The sequence below is a fragment of the Stegodyphus dumicola genome, chromosome 3 (assembly GCF_044657685.1).
Source record: "Stegodyphus dumicola isolate Sdum_Otavi_A_Nest chromosome 3, ASM4465768v1".
NCBI classification, from domain to species: domain Eukaryota; kingdom Metazoa; phylum Arthropoda; class Arachnida; order Araneae; family Eresidae; genus Stegodyphus; species Stegodyphus dumicola.
Window position 1 is genome coordinate 155,849,508 of NC_140770.1, and position 15,894 is coordinate 155,865,401.

At 35.6% G+C, this 15,894-nt stretch overlaps 1 protein-coding gene across 2 annotated transcripts in view; it reads right to left on the reverse strand.

Annotated features, from left to right (window-relative positions):
- LOC118187649 (major vault protein-like) overlaps positions 1 to 15,894 on the reverse strand; it is a 116,199-nt gene that overhangs the window by 74,134 nt on the left and 26,171 nt on the right. For both annotated transcript variants that reach the window (XM_085813534.1, XM_085813533.1), the window contains one exon: positions 11,017 to 11,212. In XM_085813534.1, coding sequence (XP_085669660.1) covers positions 11,017 to 11,212 — 196 coding nt within the window. The remainder of the gene's footprint in view (positions 1 to 11,016; positions 11,213 to 15,894) is intronic.

A 15,894-nucleotide genomic window follows, 5' to 3' on the forward strand; every position in this document is an offset into this window, starting at 1 on the left:
CTAGAAGCGAAATTGTTTAGCAAATATAAAACAAATTTTGATGATTTAATGGAGTTTATTTTAAAGAACATTCAAGTTTTTAATCTATTATACGGGAAGAGGCCCAATAGCAAACTTATCAAGGTGATTTTACCGCATCTACTAGCGTCAGTTCAAGATTTTCTTGAAGTCCGCAACCCGCAAACATTGGCAAACCACTTTCAGCTTGTGGTGAAGTTCCAAAGCAGAAGAAATGCAGAGAACGTGTGTGCAAATGAGTTTCGACAGCATTCAAGGTTTATTCAAGAAGAAACCCCAAGTTTAGCAGGCTGCTTATTGGCAGACGGAAAAAGAGGGAAAGTCCAATAGCAAAAGCGAAGGTAAATCTAAGGCGTTTGAATGCAAAAACCAGCGAAAAGAGGGGGATGAAAAGTAGAATTTAAAATAACAGCGGTGACTGAGAAGTTAGCACGGTCACCAAGTGGGAAGAAATGTCCCTCAGAAATCCATTAGAACTCAGTGGTGCTGCAAAATCTAGCCTTGCTGGAGATACATATTGAATTGAATGACATGCCAACCACTGCCCTCCTGGACACAGCTCAGTGTTGTTTAATCTCACAGGATTTCTTTATAAAACATTTTTGTCGTTATAGACTATTTAAAACCACGAGACAACAAGTAATTGCCACCCAAGGCAAACAGTGCTTATGTTTAGCCTGCATGTACCACACTGCATGTACAAATTAAAAACAAGGTGTTAAAAGTAAATTTTCTAGTGGTGAAAAATCTAATAACATCAGTAATATTGGGGGTTGATTTCTTACGTGCAACTAGCGCGAATCTTAATTTCCAGAATTCTCCATTGCAGGTGCACCTGGACCCTGTAGAAAAAGAGAAAGGGTAAGAAAATTTAGCTCTTTATTTGACGAGAAACCACGTTTCTGTCAACTCATGCTATTGCAATGCTCATGCTCATGCTATTGCTCATGCTCATGAGGTTGCAACTCATGCTATTGATTTGGGGAATGTCCCTCCAGTCCAATCTAAACCTTAAGGGTATGATAGGGTCAAAGAACAGATTCTGGAACATCACATACAGAAGATGTTAAAAAATAAAATCACTGTGCCAAGCACTGGTCCATACGCAAGTCCGGTGGTCCTTTGCAGAAAGAAAAACAGGCTACCACCGCCCAAGCATCCGGACATGTACAGGTTTGCAGTTGATTATCCCAAACTTAACAGCATAACAAAATATCCTACGTATCCCATACCAATAATTGATAAAATTATCAAAAAAATTTGCTTCACTAAATTCATGAAAACATTAGACCTAACGTCTGGTTATTTTCAAATCCTTGTAAAACCCGAAGATCTCCAAAACACAGCGTTTATCAAAAAGTCAGGCATCTATGCCTTCTTGAGAATGCTGTTTGGTTCAAGTGAAGTGCCAGCTACATTTCAAAAGCCATGGATATAGTTTTAAGGCCAGTTTTGGGTAAAAGTACAATAATTTACTTGGATGACAATATAGTCACCAGTGAAATGATAGACGAACATATTAAACATTTGGAGGAAGATTTTGCCCTGCTTAATGAGGCCGGTTTCAGAATAAACCTCAAGAAATGCAAATTTGCTGCCAAGAAGTTGCAATACTTTGGGTACACGGTTTCGATTAAGGGCATCAAGACCAACAATTCCAAGATATTAACAATTAAAAGTACCCTCCCCCAAACACGGCTAAGAAATTATCTTCATTTTTGGGCTTGTGTTCCCATTATAGGGTATTTATTAAGGACTTTGTGAAGATTGTCAAGCCTCTTTTGGTGCTTAAAAGAAAGAAAACCAGATTTTCTTGGACAGGCGAGGAGAACACGGCTTTTGAACAAATTAAAAATGCCCCAGTCCTCAAATTCCTAGAACGGGAACAAGATCTAGAGATTGCTCCGGATGCATCTGATTACGCAATTGGTGCGGTTCTTTCCCAAAAAGGGCAGCCGATAGATTTCTTTTCAAAACTCTTAACTCAACTCAAAGGAACTACTTGGCAACAGAGCGAGACACACTCGCTGTTTTATTAGCGGTTCAGAAATTTAGCGTTTACTTCGGAAGTGCTCCGGTAACAGTATACTCGGACCATGCGGCAGTCGGTCACTTGTATTCAGGGAAAAATCTGATATGGTGGACATTAAAACTAGAAGAATTTAATTTAATTATAAAACACGTGCCTGGAAAAAAAAATTTAGTAGCTGAGGCCCGTTCAAGAATTAAAATTGATGAGGAGGGGAATACAGTCTACAGTCAAGTGTGCTATGCTCACTTCAAAAGATATTGAGTCACATGAGTCTATTATTGAAGAATTTAGAAAGGATCCTGAATTCAAAGACATTTACGCATATACTAATTCAGAAGTCAAACAACAAAAATCAGCGTTATATTTACAAAATTTTCAACAACAACGTCAACAATTGTCCAAAATTGAACATGAACTCTATAAGCTTCATCTGGAACTCGCTAAATCATATCCAAAATTCACTGCCCTTGAATAAAAGTCTTGGTCTAGAACGGAGAATGCAGTTAACCGTCATAAAAACACCCTTGCAGTTAAATTCGAAAAACTTCTTTTACTGTCTTCCACTTCAAGTAGTTCAAAAAAATCTTCCCATTGTAAACATCAAGCCAGTAGTTAATACTTCTAATGTTAGTCTTTCAGAAGAACAAGAGAGAATTCTAAAATATAATTTTAACTTTTCACAAACCTGTAAACCCTCGATTCCAAAGATTTTGGCTCCTATCGAAAGAGCTTTCAAGTTCAGTATAGTATTAGATTCACAGAAAGAAATGATTAGGCATCTTATCGCTCATAATGTGAAATTCAATAATAAACCTTTGAAACCAAATCTAACTGCGAGAAAAAGAGCTACAATGCGCGAAATTCATTCTAACCCGTATATTATCATTTCAAAGGCCGACAAAGGTGGCCAGATAGTCGTCATGGATAAGAACACTTACATCGATGGTGTCACTAAAATCTTAAACGAAGGACCATATAATCTGATCCCTAAAGATCCTTCACCTTCAGACTTGTCAAAAATAAAAACTGCGATCAAATCTTCGCAAATCATTTCAAGCAACTTAAAACATTCGCTTATCCCATCTGTTGCGAATTGTGCCAGATTATATGCTCTTCCCAAAATTCATAAAAGTGGTATTCATTTCCGCCCTATTGTATCAAATTTAGGTACTGACTTGTACCCATTAGCTAAATATTTAATTTCTAGATTTTCAACTCTATTAGACAATAACATTTACACCATAAAAAATTCAATAGAGTTTGTAAAAAAAGGTTTAAAACATTTTTCCTAGTAATTTACTCATGGTTTCTTTTGATGTAAAATCATTATTCACCAATGTCCCAGTGGAGGGTGCATTAAGATGTCTAGAAACCAGACTTCGCGAATTTCATTTCTCTTGTATCGAAATTGATGAGCTAATTTCTCTCACTCAACTCTGTTTGAAAAAAACACATTTTGTTTTCCAAAATAAATATTACAAGCAAACTGAGGGATTAGCCCTGGGAAGCCCAATCAGTCCCACCCTGGCTGATATCTACATGCATTATTATGAATCAAAATTGTTTGAAACTTTAAACTTCCCGGCATGGTTCTGCTACGTAGACGATACTTTTACCCTGTTTGAAGGTAATAAAGATTATTTGAATAAAGTTCTTTCAACAATGAATTCTATTGATCCTGCTATTCAGTTCACTAACTTGAGACTTGCAATTCTCTTCCGTTTCTCGACATTCTGGTCACACGTAACACATCCAACTTCAGTACTACGGTTTACCGTAAACCTTCATCGGTTTCCCTTCCACCACACTTTAAATCATGTCATCCGACTAAACAAAAGTTAGCTTCATTTTATTCCTATGTTTTCCGTGCTCTTCAAGTTTGCTCCTCCAAACTAGCCCTTGATGAAGAACTAAATTATTTAAAAGCAATAGCTATTGACAGGGGCTTTTCACCCAACATTATTAATCAAGCAGTTAAAAAATTCTCATCTCAACACACTAAAAGGCACACTCTTGTTTTAGGAGATTATAAAAATTCTGTTGTCATTGCCTTCTTTCCATCAATTAGCTATCAAGTTGCACATATTTTGCAGAAATTTAACTTTTGGGTTGTTTATTCTCCCAGTAATAAAATTCCGAGTTCCATACTCAATGACCCCATTCCGGATGTGAATTCCTGGGGTATTTATAGGATGCCTTGTCAGTGTGGTTTAATTTACATTGGCCAAACTAAGACAGCCTTAAACTTTTGCGTCAAGGAACAAGAGGCATATGTTAGAAGAAAGGAAACACAGAAGTCTTCTGTTGCTCAACATTGTTGGTCCGAAAATCACACTTTCAATTTTTCTGCTGTCAAAATTATTCAAAAAACATCTTCCATTGGAGAACTGGATTTTCTAGAGGAATTTCACATTCACAAAAATCTTTCTGTTCTAGTTAACGCTCCTAATTCCAATCCAAATTTGCCTTCGGCCTTTAAAGAAATTATGTTTTAGTTCTTGTTTCACCAACAGAAGGCGCCACTTGCTTATTCTTGTGCAGGCTTTCTTATCTTATCTAATCATTATTTTCTATCTTGTTGATTTGCGGTTTTGAAGCTGAGGATGGTGGTTCGGTAAAACCATCGAAACTAGTCATGTGAAAATTTTGTAAATATAACGCTGATTTTTGTTGTTTGACTTCTGAATTAGTATATGCGTAAATGTCTTTGAATTCAGGATCCTTTCTAAATTCTTCAATAATAGACTCATGTGACTCAATATCTTTTGAAGTGAGCATAGCACACTTGACTGTAGACTGTATTCCCCTCCTCATCAATTTTAATTCTTGAACGGGCATCAGCTACTAAATTTTTTTTTTCCAGGCATGTGTTTTATAATTAAATTAAATTCTTCTAGTTTTAATGTCCACCATATCAGATTTTTCCCTGAATACAAGAGACCGACTGCTGCATGGTCCGAGTATACTGTTACCGGAGCACTTCCGGAGTAAACGCTAAATTTCTGAACCGCTAATAAAACAGCGAGTGTGTCTCGCTCTGTTGCCAAGTAGTTCCTTTGAGTTGAGTTAAGAGTTTTGAAAAGAAATCTATCGGCTGCCCTTTTTGGGAAAGAACCGCACCAATTGCATAATCAGATGCATCCGGAGCAATCTCTAGATCTTGTTCCCGTTCTAGGAATTTGAGGACTGGGGCATTTTTAATTTGTTCAAAAGCCGTGTTCTCCTCGCCTGTCCAAGAAAATCTGGTTTTCTTTCTTTTAAGCACCAAAAGAGGCTTGACAATCTTCACAAAGTCCTTAATAAATACCCTATAATGGGAACACAAGCCCAAAAATGAAGATAATTTCTTAGCCGTGTTTGGGGGAGGGTACTTTTAATTGTTAATATCTTGGAATTGTTGGTCTTGATGCCCTTAATCGAAATCGTGTACCCAAAGTATTGCAACTTCTTGGCAGCAAATTTGCATTTCTTGAGGTTTATTCTGAAACCGGCCTCATTAAGCAGGGCAAAATCTTCCTCCAAATGTTTAATATGTTCGTCTATCGTTTCACTGGTGACTATATTGTAATTCAAGTAAATTATTGTACTTTTACCCAAAACTGGCCTTAAAACTATATCCATGGCTTTTGAAATGTAGCTGGCACTTCACTTGAACCAAACAGCATTCTCAAGAAGGCATAGATGCCTGACTTTGTGATAAACGCTGTCTTTTGGACATCTTCGGTTTTTTAACGATTTGAAAATAACCAGACAAACCTGGTTTCTCGTCAGATTAAAGAAGTAAATTTTCTTACCCTTTCTCTTTTTCCATAGGGTTCAGGTTCACCTGCAATGTAGAATTCTGGAAATTAAGATTCGCGCTGGTTGCGTGTACGAAATCAACCCCCAATATTACTGATGTTAGTAGATTTTTCACCTTTAGAAAATTTACTTTTAACACCCTGTTTTTAATTTGTACACGCAATAGGGCGGTGTATTATGAAATAATTGATAACCTTCTATTTTACATGAAATTAACAAATGAGAATCAGGAATACCAGCCAGTGATCCCAGCGAGTCTACATTGTAATATTTTAGAAGAACTCCATGACTTCCTGATAACTGGACATCTTGGAATTCGAAAAATCGTACAGAGGGTTCGCAAAGCGGTTTATTTTCCACAGTTACATTGGGTAGTTACGGCATATGTCAGGCCGTGCCATTTGTGGCAATTAATAAATGATGTTAATTACAGCCCAGCTGGGTATTTAGAAAACATAAAGACCACTTTCCCAAATGAAATGGCTGGCATATATTTGCTCGGATTCTACCCTAGAACAAAAATAGATATTTATTAACAATAGTTGATCATTTTTCAAAATGGATAGAAATAGTCCCTCTTAAATGAGCTTCAGCAAAAATAGTTGCAGATTCATTTTTAAATAAGTATATTTTAAAATATAGGGCCTCACTAAAAGTAATATCAGTTAATGGCACACAAATTTTATTTTAAAAACTGTGCACCGGACTTGGCATGCGCCTTCTAAAAATGGTACCATATAGACCACAATCAAATATTGCGGAACACGTAAATAAGAATATTGTAAAAATTATTAGGGGATATGTTAAGAATTACCATGACTGCTGGGACAGCTGTGTCAATGAGTTAGGTTTTGCCTTCAGAACAGCAAAGCACGATACTACACAAAAGATCCCCGCAGAGTAAGGAAAATTCTAGGAAAGTTCTAGGAAGGAAAATTCTGCCTTTAGACAAGCTGTTCTTTGTATAGCAAAGGCAAGAAGAATTAAAGTTAAAAAACATACAAAGAGTTATCAATGAATCAATTAAAAACTCGGATGTAGCAAGGCAGAAACAGAAGATATATTACAATAGAAATAGAAGGGAACCTGGAATATACAATGGGGAAGAAAGCATTGAAAGTAAAACATTCATTATCATCTGCACCCGAAAACAGGGTTGCCAAGTTTGAAGGACTTTATATAGTGGGGAGAATAAAAGAAGCCACTTTTTATTTGAAGGCCAAAAATGGCCAGCATGTTGTTGCAAATATTGATCAGATGAAACCTTATTCTAGTCGTAATGATTTTCAAGTTTTACAGGATTTATTACAGGATCCTGGAAGTGAAGAAAGAATTCTGCCAAGTCAGAAGACGAGCTGGAGTTCCCCCAACACCAAAAAGGAAGCAGACAGTGAAACCAGAACAATCACCAGCCAAGCAGATTTGACCAGGAAAGGGTCCAGGCTCAGCGAAATGGAGGAAAATAAAGCCTACGGATGAACATGCCAAAACAGAGAATTCATGAAAAACACCAGTATCGTTGACGAAGAGGACAAGGCCAGCTAAGGAGGTTCCAGTGAAACAACAAATTCAACGAAGTGCAGAAGCAAGGAAATGCAAGCTACGTTTTCCCACGGCAACGACCACTAGGAAGGCCCAAGAAGGTCCAGATGGGAGAACGATGAAGACTAAAAGACCAGCCGATACAGCCGTGCCAGACCAACAAGTAAGAAGGTCAAAATGCAAGTGGAAAGACCTCAAAAGATGAGCGGCCTCGTCAAAACTCAAGAGGAAACTTCAGTTTCAAAACCCACAGCCTTCCCGTAAAAACCCTACGTTTGTCGACAAAGAGGAAAATGAATGACAGAAATGGCACGGATCATCGAAGAGGGAGAAGAAGGCTGGAAGTACTAAAATACCCAACGCTTGAGCAATTCTGTTTCACCAGGATGGAGGAATACAGAAAGAGAAAAGATAAGTGAAAATTTCCTTGTTTGCTTATTTTGCATTGAAAAATTCAAGTTATGTCATGTAGTTGTAAGTTGATGAATATTGTTGAAAGAAGAAAATTTTTAATTTGCAGATAGCGAAAACTTATTTGTAAATAGATTTTAAACAAACATATTTTTGTGTTCGCAATTTGACAAGAATCTAGTAGTAAATATTTTTGTTAAGAACTCGCAAGTTGCGAGAATTCAATTGTGAATATCTTTTAGTCGGAAAGACTTCGTTGAATAGTGAAATTTGTTAACTTAAGGTTAAGATTTGATGAAAAGATGGTAAATTGGAACTAAGCAACTAAGACTTTTGATGTAAAGTGAATTTAAAATGCGATGCATAAATATCTGAAAATTTCTATGTTCAGAGTAGAAATGTTAAATGTCTGTGTTAAAGTGTCTTAAGTTTAAACTTGTAAAAAAAGATAAATTTTGGACAAAGTGCAAGTGAATTTATGAAACAAGCGAATATTTTAGTATATGTGTGTTTAATGTTAGGCTCTCCAGCTAACACTCTAAAGTTAAATTTAAGCTCTTGCTTAGTACATTACGAAAGTGTTTGTGTATAGGGAGTCTTTTGAGGTTTAGTATGTAGCGTATTCGGAAACTAAGTACCGTTTCATTCTAGCACCGTCGCAGCGCTGTGGTAGGCATCCCGCGCATGCGCACTAGTCTTTCTTGTTCACTGACTTTCAATTGTCGCCATTTTGGTTGCTCTATGTTGTGTTTTCAGTTTCCTGTGCATATTCAAAATGTTTAAGACAATTAGTTCTCCCGCTGACTGTGATTAAATTTTTGAGCGCGAGGAATGTTAAACCGGCCGAAATTTATCGTCAAGTGACAGAAGTTTACGGTGAATACGTGATAAGTGATGGAATGGTGAGAAAGTGGGTAAGAATGTTTAATGCAGGTCGAACAAATGTCCACGCCGAGGCTCGGAGTGGTCGGCCTTCTGTTGTCACCGATGATTTGGTAAGGAAAGTTGATGAAGCAATTCATGAGAAGAGACGCTTCACAATGACAACTCTTTCAGAGGCATTTCCACAAATTTCATGTACTGTTTTGTTCGAAATTGTGTCTGACCACTTGAATTATTGCAAACTGTGTTCCCGATAGGTTCCAAAAATGCTCACTGATGTTCACAAAACAAAGCGACTTGGTAGTGCCCTGACATTTCTCACGTGGTACAGTGATGAGGGAGAAAAACTTTTAAACCAAATTGTGACAGGTGATGAAACTTGGGTGTGTCATTTCACACCAGAATCGAAACAACAATCGATGGAGTGGAGACACACTCATTCTCTGAAAAAACAAAAGTTCAAAGTGACAATGTCATCACAAAAAATCATGTGCACTGTCTTCTGGGATAGGAAAGGCGTTTTGCTTACTGAATTTCTTCCCAGAGGTGAAACCATTAATGCGGCACGATATTGTGAGACTTTAGCAAAACTAAGGTGTGCCATTCAAAACAAACGAAGAGGAATGCTCAGTAAAGGAATTGTGTTGCTCCATGACAATGCTCGGCCCCATACTGCTGGTGTCACTCAATCGTTAATTCGACAGTTTCATTGGGAGCAGTTCGGTAACCCGCCGTACAGCCCAGACTTGGCACCGTCCGACTATCACTTGTTCCTGCCCATGAAGCGCGAGCTTGGTGGCAAGCGCTTTGGATCTGACGATGACACGAAAAATGCTGTGCAATCATGGTTATCGAAACTGGCGGGAAGTTTCTTTGACGATGGTATACAAAAACTGGTCACCCGCTATGACAAGTGTTTGATCATTGGTGGAAACTATGTTGAAAAACAGTTTAAGACATGTATTTTCATGTAAAAATAAAATTGGATTCGAAAAAATTGTTTTACTATTTTTTTTTCTTTTTTTTTTCAAAACGGTACTTAGTTTCCGAATACGCCTCATAAGTCAAATTTAACAAATGTTAGACGATGGTTAGTGGTAGTTTTTGTCTGTGGTAACACAACATGTGTACTCTAAATACATTCAGAACAATTTCTGGGCGAGCATTGGGGGAAGAGAAGTTCAAGTATGAATGAAAGTTGTGTGAAGGTCAAATGGAAAGGAGTAATTGTAATGATGATGGAATTTTGTGTAAAAGAAAGTACTAATAATCTTTCCTTCCAGATAAATTAGAAGAACCAAGAATAAATAGTGGAATTAAACTTAAGAAGAAGCAGATGGTTATTTATTCCAATTGAAAATTTGCAAATTTTGTCAAATTTCTAGTTTTAGTCTAACTTTAGATTTGCTATAAAGTTGGCCCTAAACACAAAAGTTCAAAGCAAAAACTAGTTAATGCAAAAAGTTAGAATTGTTACATTAACTTTAGAAAGATTTTTGACTTAACAAGACTAACAAAAAATCTTAAACTAACACTAATGATAAACTAACAAAAAATCTTAAACTAACAAAAAACTTTTGACTAACAAAAAATCTTAAACAAGGTCGTTTGTAGACCTTGTTTTTCAATTATTTAAAATCTGGTCGGGAACGTTGTAAAGATTATGTTAATTTATCTAGCAGTTAAATTTTCAGTTAAAGTTACTTTCCTATCCTATCTTAATTTCAAGCTCACAACTTACGGCCAGAACGTAGTTTTAGAATTGCGTTTGAATGCAAATGAGGAGAAGTATTTAACTGTGAAGTTCTACTGACTTCTTGAAAGAGAACCAGTGATTCTGACTAGTGCACATTTGCCGTTTTAGGCTACTCTCTCTTGAGCTATTATTACGCTCGGCCGTACTTTAGGCCCTTGATAGCTTCGCCGTTATTTATCGTTAAGGGGACAACTCTGTTAGAATCTTGATAGCTTTGGCTATATCTTTTTAGTTAAGATTAGTTAAGTTTTAGTTCTTAGTTCGTAAGTTCAAGCCCGAGTGGAAGCTTTATGGTAAAACTCCAAGATGGAGTTCTGTGAAATTAATTTGGAATAATAAAGGGTATTTAACCCTTCCCAAATTTCATTTTCTGTCTCACAAACTCAAGCGATTATTCGCTTACCAGTTCTTAAGATTTTTCAACTTTAACTATAACTTAAAAGTACACAGGTTAGAATCTTACATGCTAATTAACAGATTTTCTATTCACAAATAAAAAAGTTTTGCAAATGAATTATAGGTCTTTTAAATTTTCATGAAATAAATTACAACTATGACATTAGATTCTACTTACAGTATGCATGTGTTCCCCAGGATATAATGGAAATGGATCTTGCTCCAAGCGCACTTCAAGATCAGCATGTCGGAGCTTGACTTGCCCTGTACTGTCAAACACCAGAGCATTCTGCTCATCACGAACAACGGGGTTACAAATGATACAGTAATGACATGGAGGAATTATGACCATTTTTTCAGGACCAAATATAACACTAAAAAGAAATTTTTATTACTTATAGTTTGAACTCAAAATTTAAATCAGTACTTTCTGATTACAAAGCTGGTTTTGGCTCTGTTCAATTTCTTCATGTTTTTTAAGCAAATTCAGATCTCTGTATACATAGGGAGAATCACAGCCCATAAAAGAAGAATTTCTCTAAAACGATTAAGTTTTTTATTACCAATTAACTTGCATTTTAAATTTTATTGATTGACCACTTTTGTACAGAGCTCTTACTGCACCATCATTTTGAAAAGGGCTGTTGTATTTTGCACATTGGCTTGGTAAATCTGTAACAAGCTCACTGGCAAGACTTTTGGTGGGGAGTTGGATAATCAGAAAACACCTTTAAATCATCAAATAATTTCAAAGCTTGTAGATAAAGGTATTATTGAAACTAAATACTTTCTGAAATCCATTGCATTGAAATTTAAAAAAAAAATGGCATAAATGCATTTATATCGGTATCCAGTGCCTTTTTATTTTTTAAATATAAAATGGCACATATGCACACTGCTCAAAAAAAAAAAAAAATGGGACAGTCCTATATCTCCCGATCTACTGAGCCATTTGACAAAATTCAAATTGCGTTCTTCATGTCTCGAAAGCGCGACTTAGGATATATATTAGATTTATATATAACACTATTCTAACATGGGTATTTTGACACAAAATCGGACTTTTTCTGAAATAACATACCAATTTTTTTACATATTTCGATTCTACGACTCAAATTACGCCTAAATATGAAATTTTGCAAAATTTAGAGTTAAATTTAAGGAGAAATTCACAAATTTATGTTGGCACTTTTTTGTCAGTTTGCGCCAAGAATAGTTCACTTGGCGAACTTCTTAATATATGGCAACCTAGTTTCCTTTCCCGTGAGAGGAAAAAAAGTCACCATCGTTCCTTTTTTCCAAATAATATTCTTTATATTATATTTTTAATTATAACTTATTATTTTAAGTAATTTTTTCTTTTTCGAATTTCATTTTAATTGTTTAAGTCGCACCTTTTTTTTTTTTTTCCAAATAACTGTTTTAAAAATTTCTATTTACCTATTCAAACTGCGTAAATAAAGGTGCAGCGTTTATTTTTTTTTTTTTCAAATAGTTTTCTTTATATATATTTTTCGTCATAGTTATTATTTTAGGTAATTTTTAAATTTTTATACTTTTATTTTAATTGTTTGTGTTGCATTGTCTCTTCAGATAATTGTTTTAAAATTTTCTATTTATTCCTTCGAACTGAGCATTTTAAATATATTTATTAATATCAATTTTCCAGAATTTGATTTTATTTATTTGAACTGCGTTTCTTTCGGAAGAATACTTTGTAACCCAGACTACGATGAGTTTGAAAACTGCATACTATATTAAAAAAGAATATACAGTAAAGCACAGTTTTACACGTCTTTCAATGTTCCGTTCAGAAAAGATATATATAAATAAGAGAGATGTATAACCGACATTTTAACTTAGGATGACTTGCATACACTGCTTTAAACAGTTTTATCATTGTGCCCATTGCTTTACACAATTTTATCCTACATTTGGTTTCTTAAAATGTTATTCATATTTTAGTCAAATATTTTATTTTTGAAATCGCAAGAATCAAATATCATAACATTGAAAAGTTTTAAATTAAAAAAATGCAAATACTAAATTTTATGAAAAAAATTATTTTTCTTCTCTTTTTCTTTAAGCATTCTGAAAGTATATTAAAAAGTATCCAACTTTTCGAAACATTTTGGTATTTCTGGCAATCATTTTAAATAAAGTTATCGCCTTCCATTTCATAAAGGCCCACAAACGGCCGAGCGGTAAAGACACTGATCACTGGTAGTTCGGTCCGAAGTTCGAATCCCGCGAACGGGCTGGTTGCATGGGTGTTTTCGTGGTTTTCCCGATGTGTAACGTGTATACGAGCCAGTTTCCCTTAGAATGTCCTCCATGAAGGCATCCCTCCCTTTAGGCAGATAGCTCTCGTGTGCTTTGCCATAATTAAATAATCCAATCCAATCCAATCCAATCCAATCCTTAATTAAATATAATTGATTTGTAACTTCTACTAGAACTGACGTTAAGAATTGAAGTGCAAATAAATAATATCATGTGCAATCTTGATTAATATAAAATTAAAAATGTCATTAAATTCAAATAAACATCAAACGAAAATTCTCAGTTTTAGACAATTCAATTTAAGCGAAGTAAAGTAGCAGACGATAAAACGCCGAAGGTAAAAATTTACTCTTACAAAAATTTACTTTTATTTAAAAAAAAAAAAAAGATAGAAATTAAAAAAAGTATTAAAAAATTAATTTAAAAAAATAGCTTTTTATATAGTATTAATAAATATTTATTACGCATCATTGAGGGAAAAAATGTCATATAATTAATTCTCCGTAAAATTTTACTTGAAATTTAAGGTTAAAAATAGCTGTGGCAATACAGTGTAACAAAAAACCATAGACCACATTTGGCGTTATTATCGCTCAAAAAAAAAGATGTCAAATTTCAAAACGCTAAAATATGTAAATTTGTGTATATCTTAGAAAATTTTGAATAAAAAAGTCTAATTTTTTGCAGATATGCTTAAAAATATACCTACTTTAAGATGATCATAAAAATTTTATAGGTTATAATTCAAAATTTTTTTCGAAAAATTTATAAAAATTATTTAAAAATAGAAATTTAAAAAACAAAACACAAAAAATGGGTAAATTTTATTTGGAATAAACCTAAATTTCGAAATGTGAGAGAAAAAATAGAAAAAGTTTAATAAAAAAAGTGATATAAATAAATATTTGCCAAATTCAATTAACATTGAGGAGCTAAAATTTTGAGCGCTAATATTTCAAAAACTACTCGTACGATTTTTACAAAACTTGGTATTCTGGCATAATTTGAGTCGTAGAATCGAAATATGTAAAAAAATTGGTATGTTATTTCAGAAAAAGTCCGATTTTGTGTCAAAATACCTATGTTAGAATAGTGCTATATATAAATCTAATATATATCCTAAGTCGCGCTTTCGAGACATGAAGAACGCAATTTGAATTTCGTGAATCGCCCCAGTAGAACGGGAGATATAGCACTGTCCTTTTTTTTTTTTTTTTTTTTTTTTTTAGCAGTGTACACTGCACACAAAATAAAAAGGGGGAGGCAGTCTATATACAAGGTAAACAAAACAGTTCTCGCTGTTTCTGATATGACATTAGAAGAGTGAACCCCAACATAAAAACAATCGCCAAACCTGGTGATGAAGTGGTTAGGACGAGAGGCCCGGACATTGACCAAGAGTATAAAAATCGCATTGCATCGGTAATTCAAACATAACTCATACAGCGACTGATTGAAATAGACGCATCAAAAGCGCTCGTTTGGAGTTCTTTGCTGTATGATTTAAAATGGGCCAGTCAGCAGCAGAATCAAGTCTCTGAATTTGCCAGGCCTTTGGGGATGATGTCATTAATGAACAAACCGCTAGGCAATGGTTTTGGAAGTTCAAGTCAGGGACTATGTCTCTTAGTGATACACCACACAGCGGTTGGCAACAAGCACTGGACGATGAGGCCTGAGAGCAACCATACAGAGTGACAGTAGCCTGATGAAATGATCAGATCAGACTCCATTTGCACCGCACAAGCTGAGCAAGTGGGGTATCCCACTGACTGTTTGATGCAGACAAGCAACAGTGTACTGCTGCCTATTTGTCACTGCTTACTCGGCACCACAGTGTATCCATATTTGATTGAGTACACACCAGCGATTAAAAGTGGGTCCAGTATGACACATCCAGATGTTCCAGACATTGGTGGTCACCAAGGGACCTTGTGCCACACACTGCGAGACTATCTCTCCACCCACGCAAGATCATGCTCTATATCTGGTGGACTAGTCGCCAAGTGGTGCACTATGAGCTCCTGCCAGTGCACCAAAACATTACAGCAGTCCTGTACTTGCAGCAATTAGAACGTATGCATCAGGCACTGATGCATAAAGAGACAGCATTGGTCAATTGTAAGGGTGTACTCCTCCTTCACGACAATGCAAGGCCTCATGTGTCTCGGAAGGTCAGAGACATCATCGAGCCACAGGGCTGAGAGACACTACCCCATTACAGTACTCCTCAGACCACGTGCCAACAGACTACCAGCTTTTCCATTCCCTGGACAACCATCTTCGTGGGAAATCCTTCAACAATCGACCAGACCACAAAAAAGTCCTCTTGGACTTCTTTGCATCCAAGATTCCCGAGTTTTACTGCAATGGCATCATATAGCTAGCCACTCATTGGCAAAAGGCACTGGATACCGATGGTGATTACTTTGAGGATTAGTGATGATTATTATTTGTTTTTCTTTCCGACTGTCCTTTTTTTGACTGTTTTTCTTTCCGACTAACTTTTTTGGTTACCTTGTAAAATAAGAGAAACTGTCATTTTCGAAATACTATTAGTAGATGGTACTATTATCACATCTTTCATCAGTCTTCTTATAGGATTGCCCAAGTAGTTTAAACCTTCAATGACATTTTATGTCATTAAAACACAGAAGCTATTTTTGTTTAAAAATTTGGTTTGGTTTATGTGCTTACGGCAAAGCCACGAGGGACAGCTGTCTAAGAGGAGTGATGCCTTTATGGAGGACTTTCTAAGAGAAACTGGCTTGTA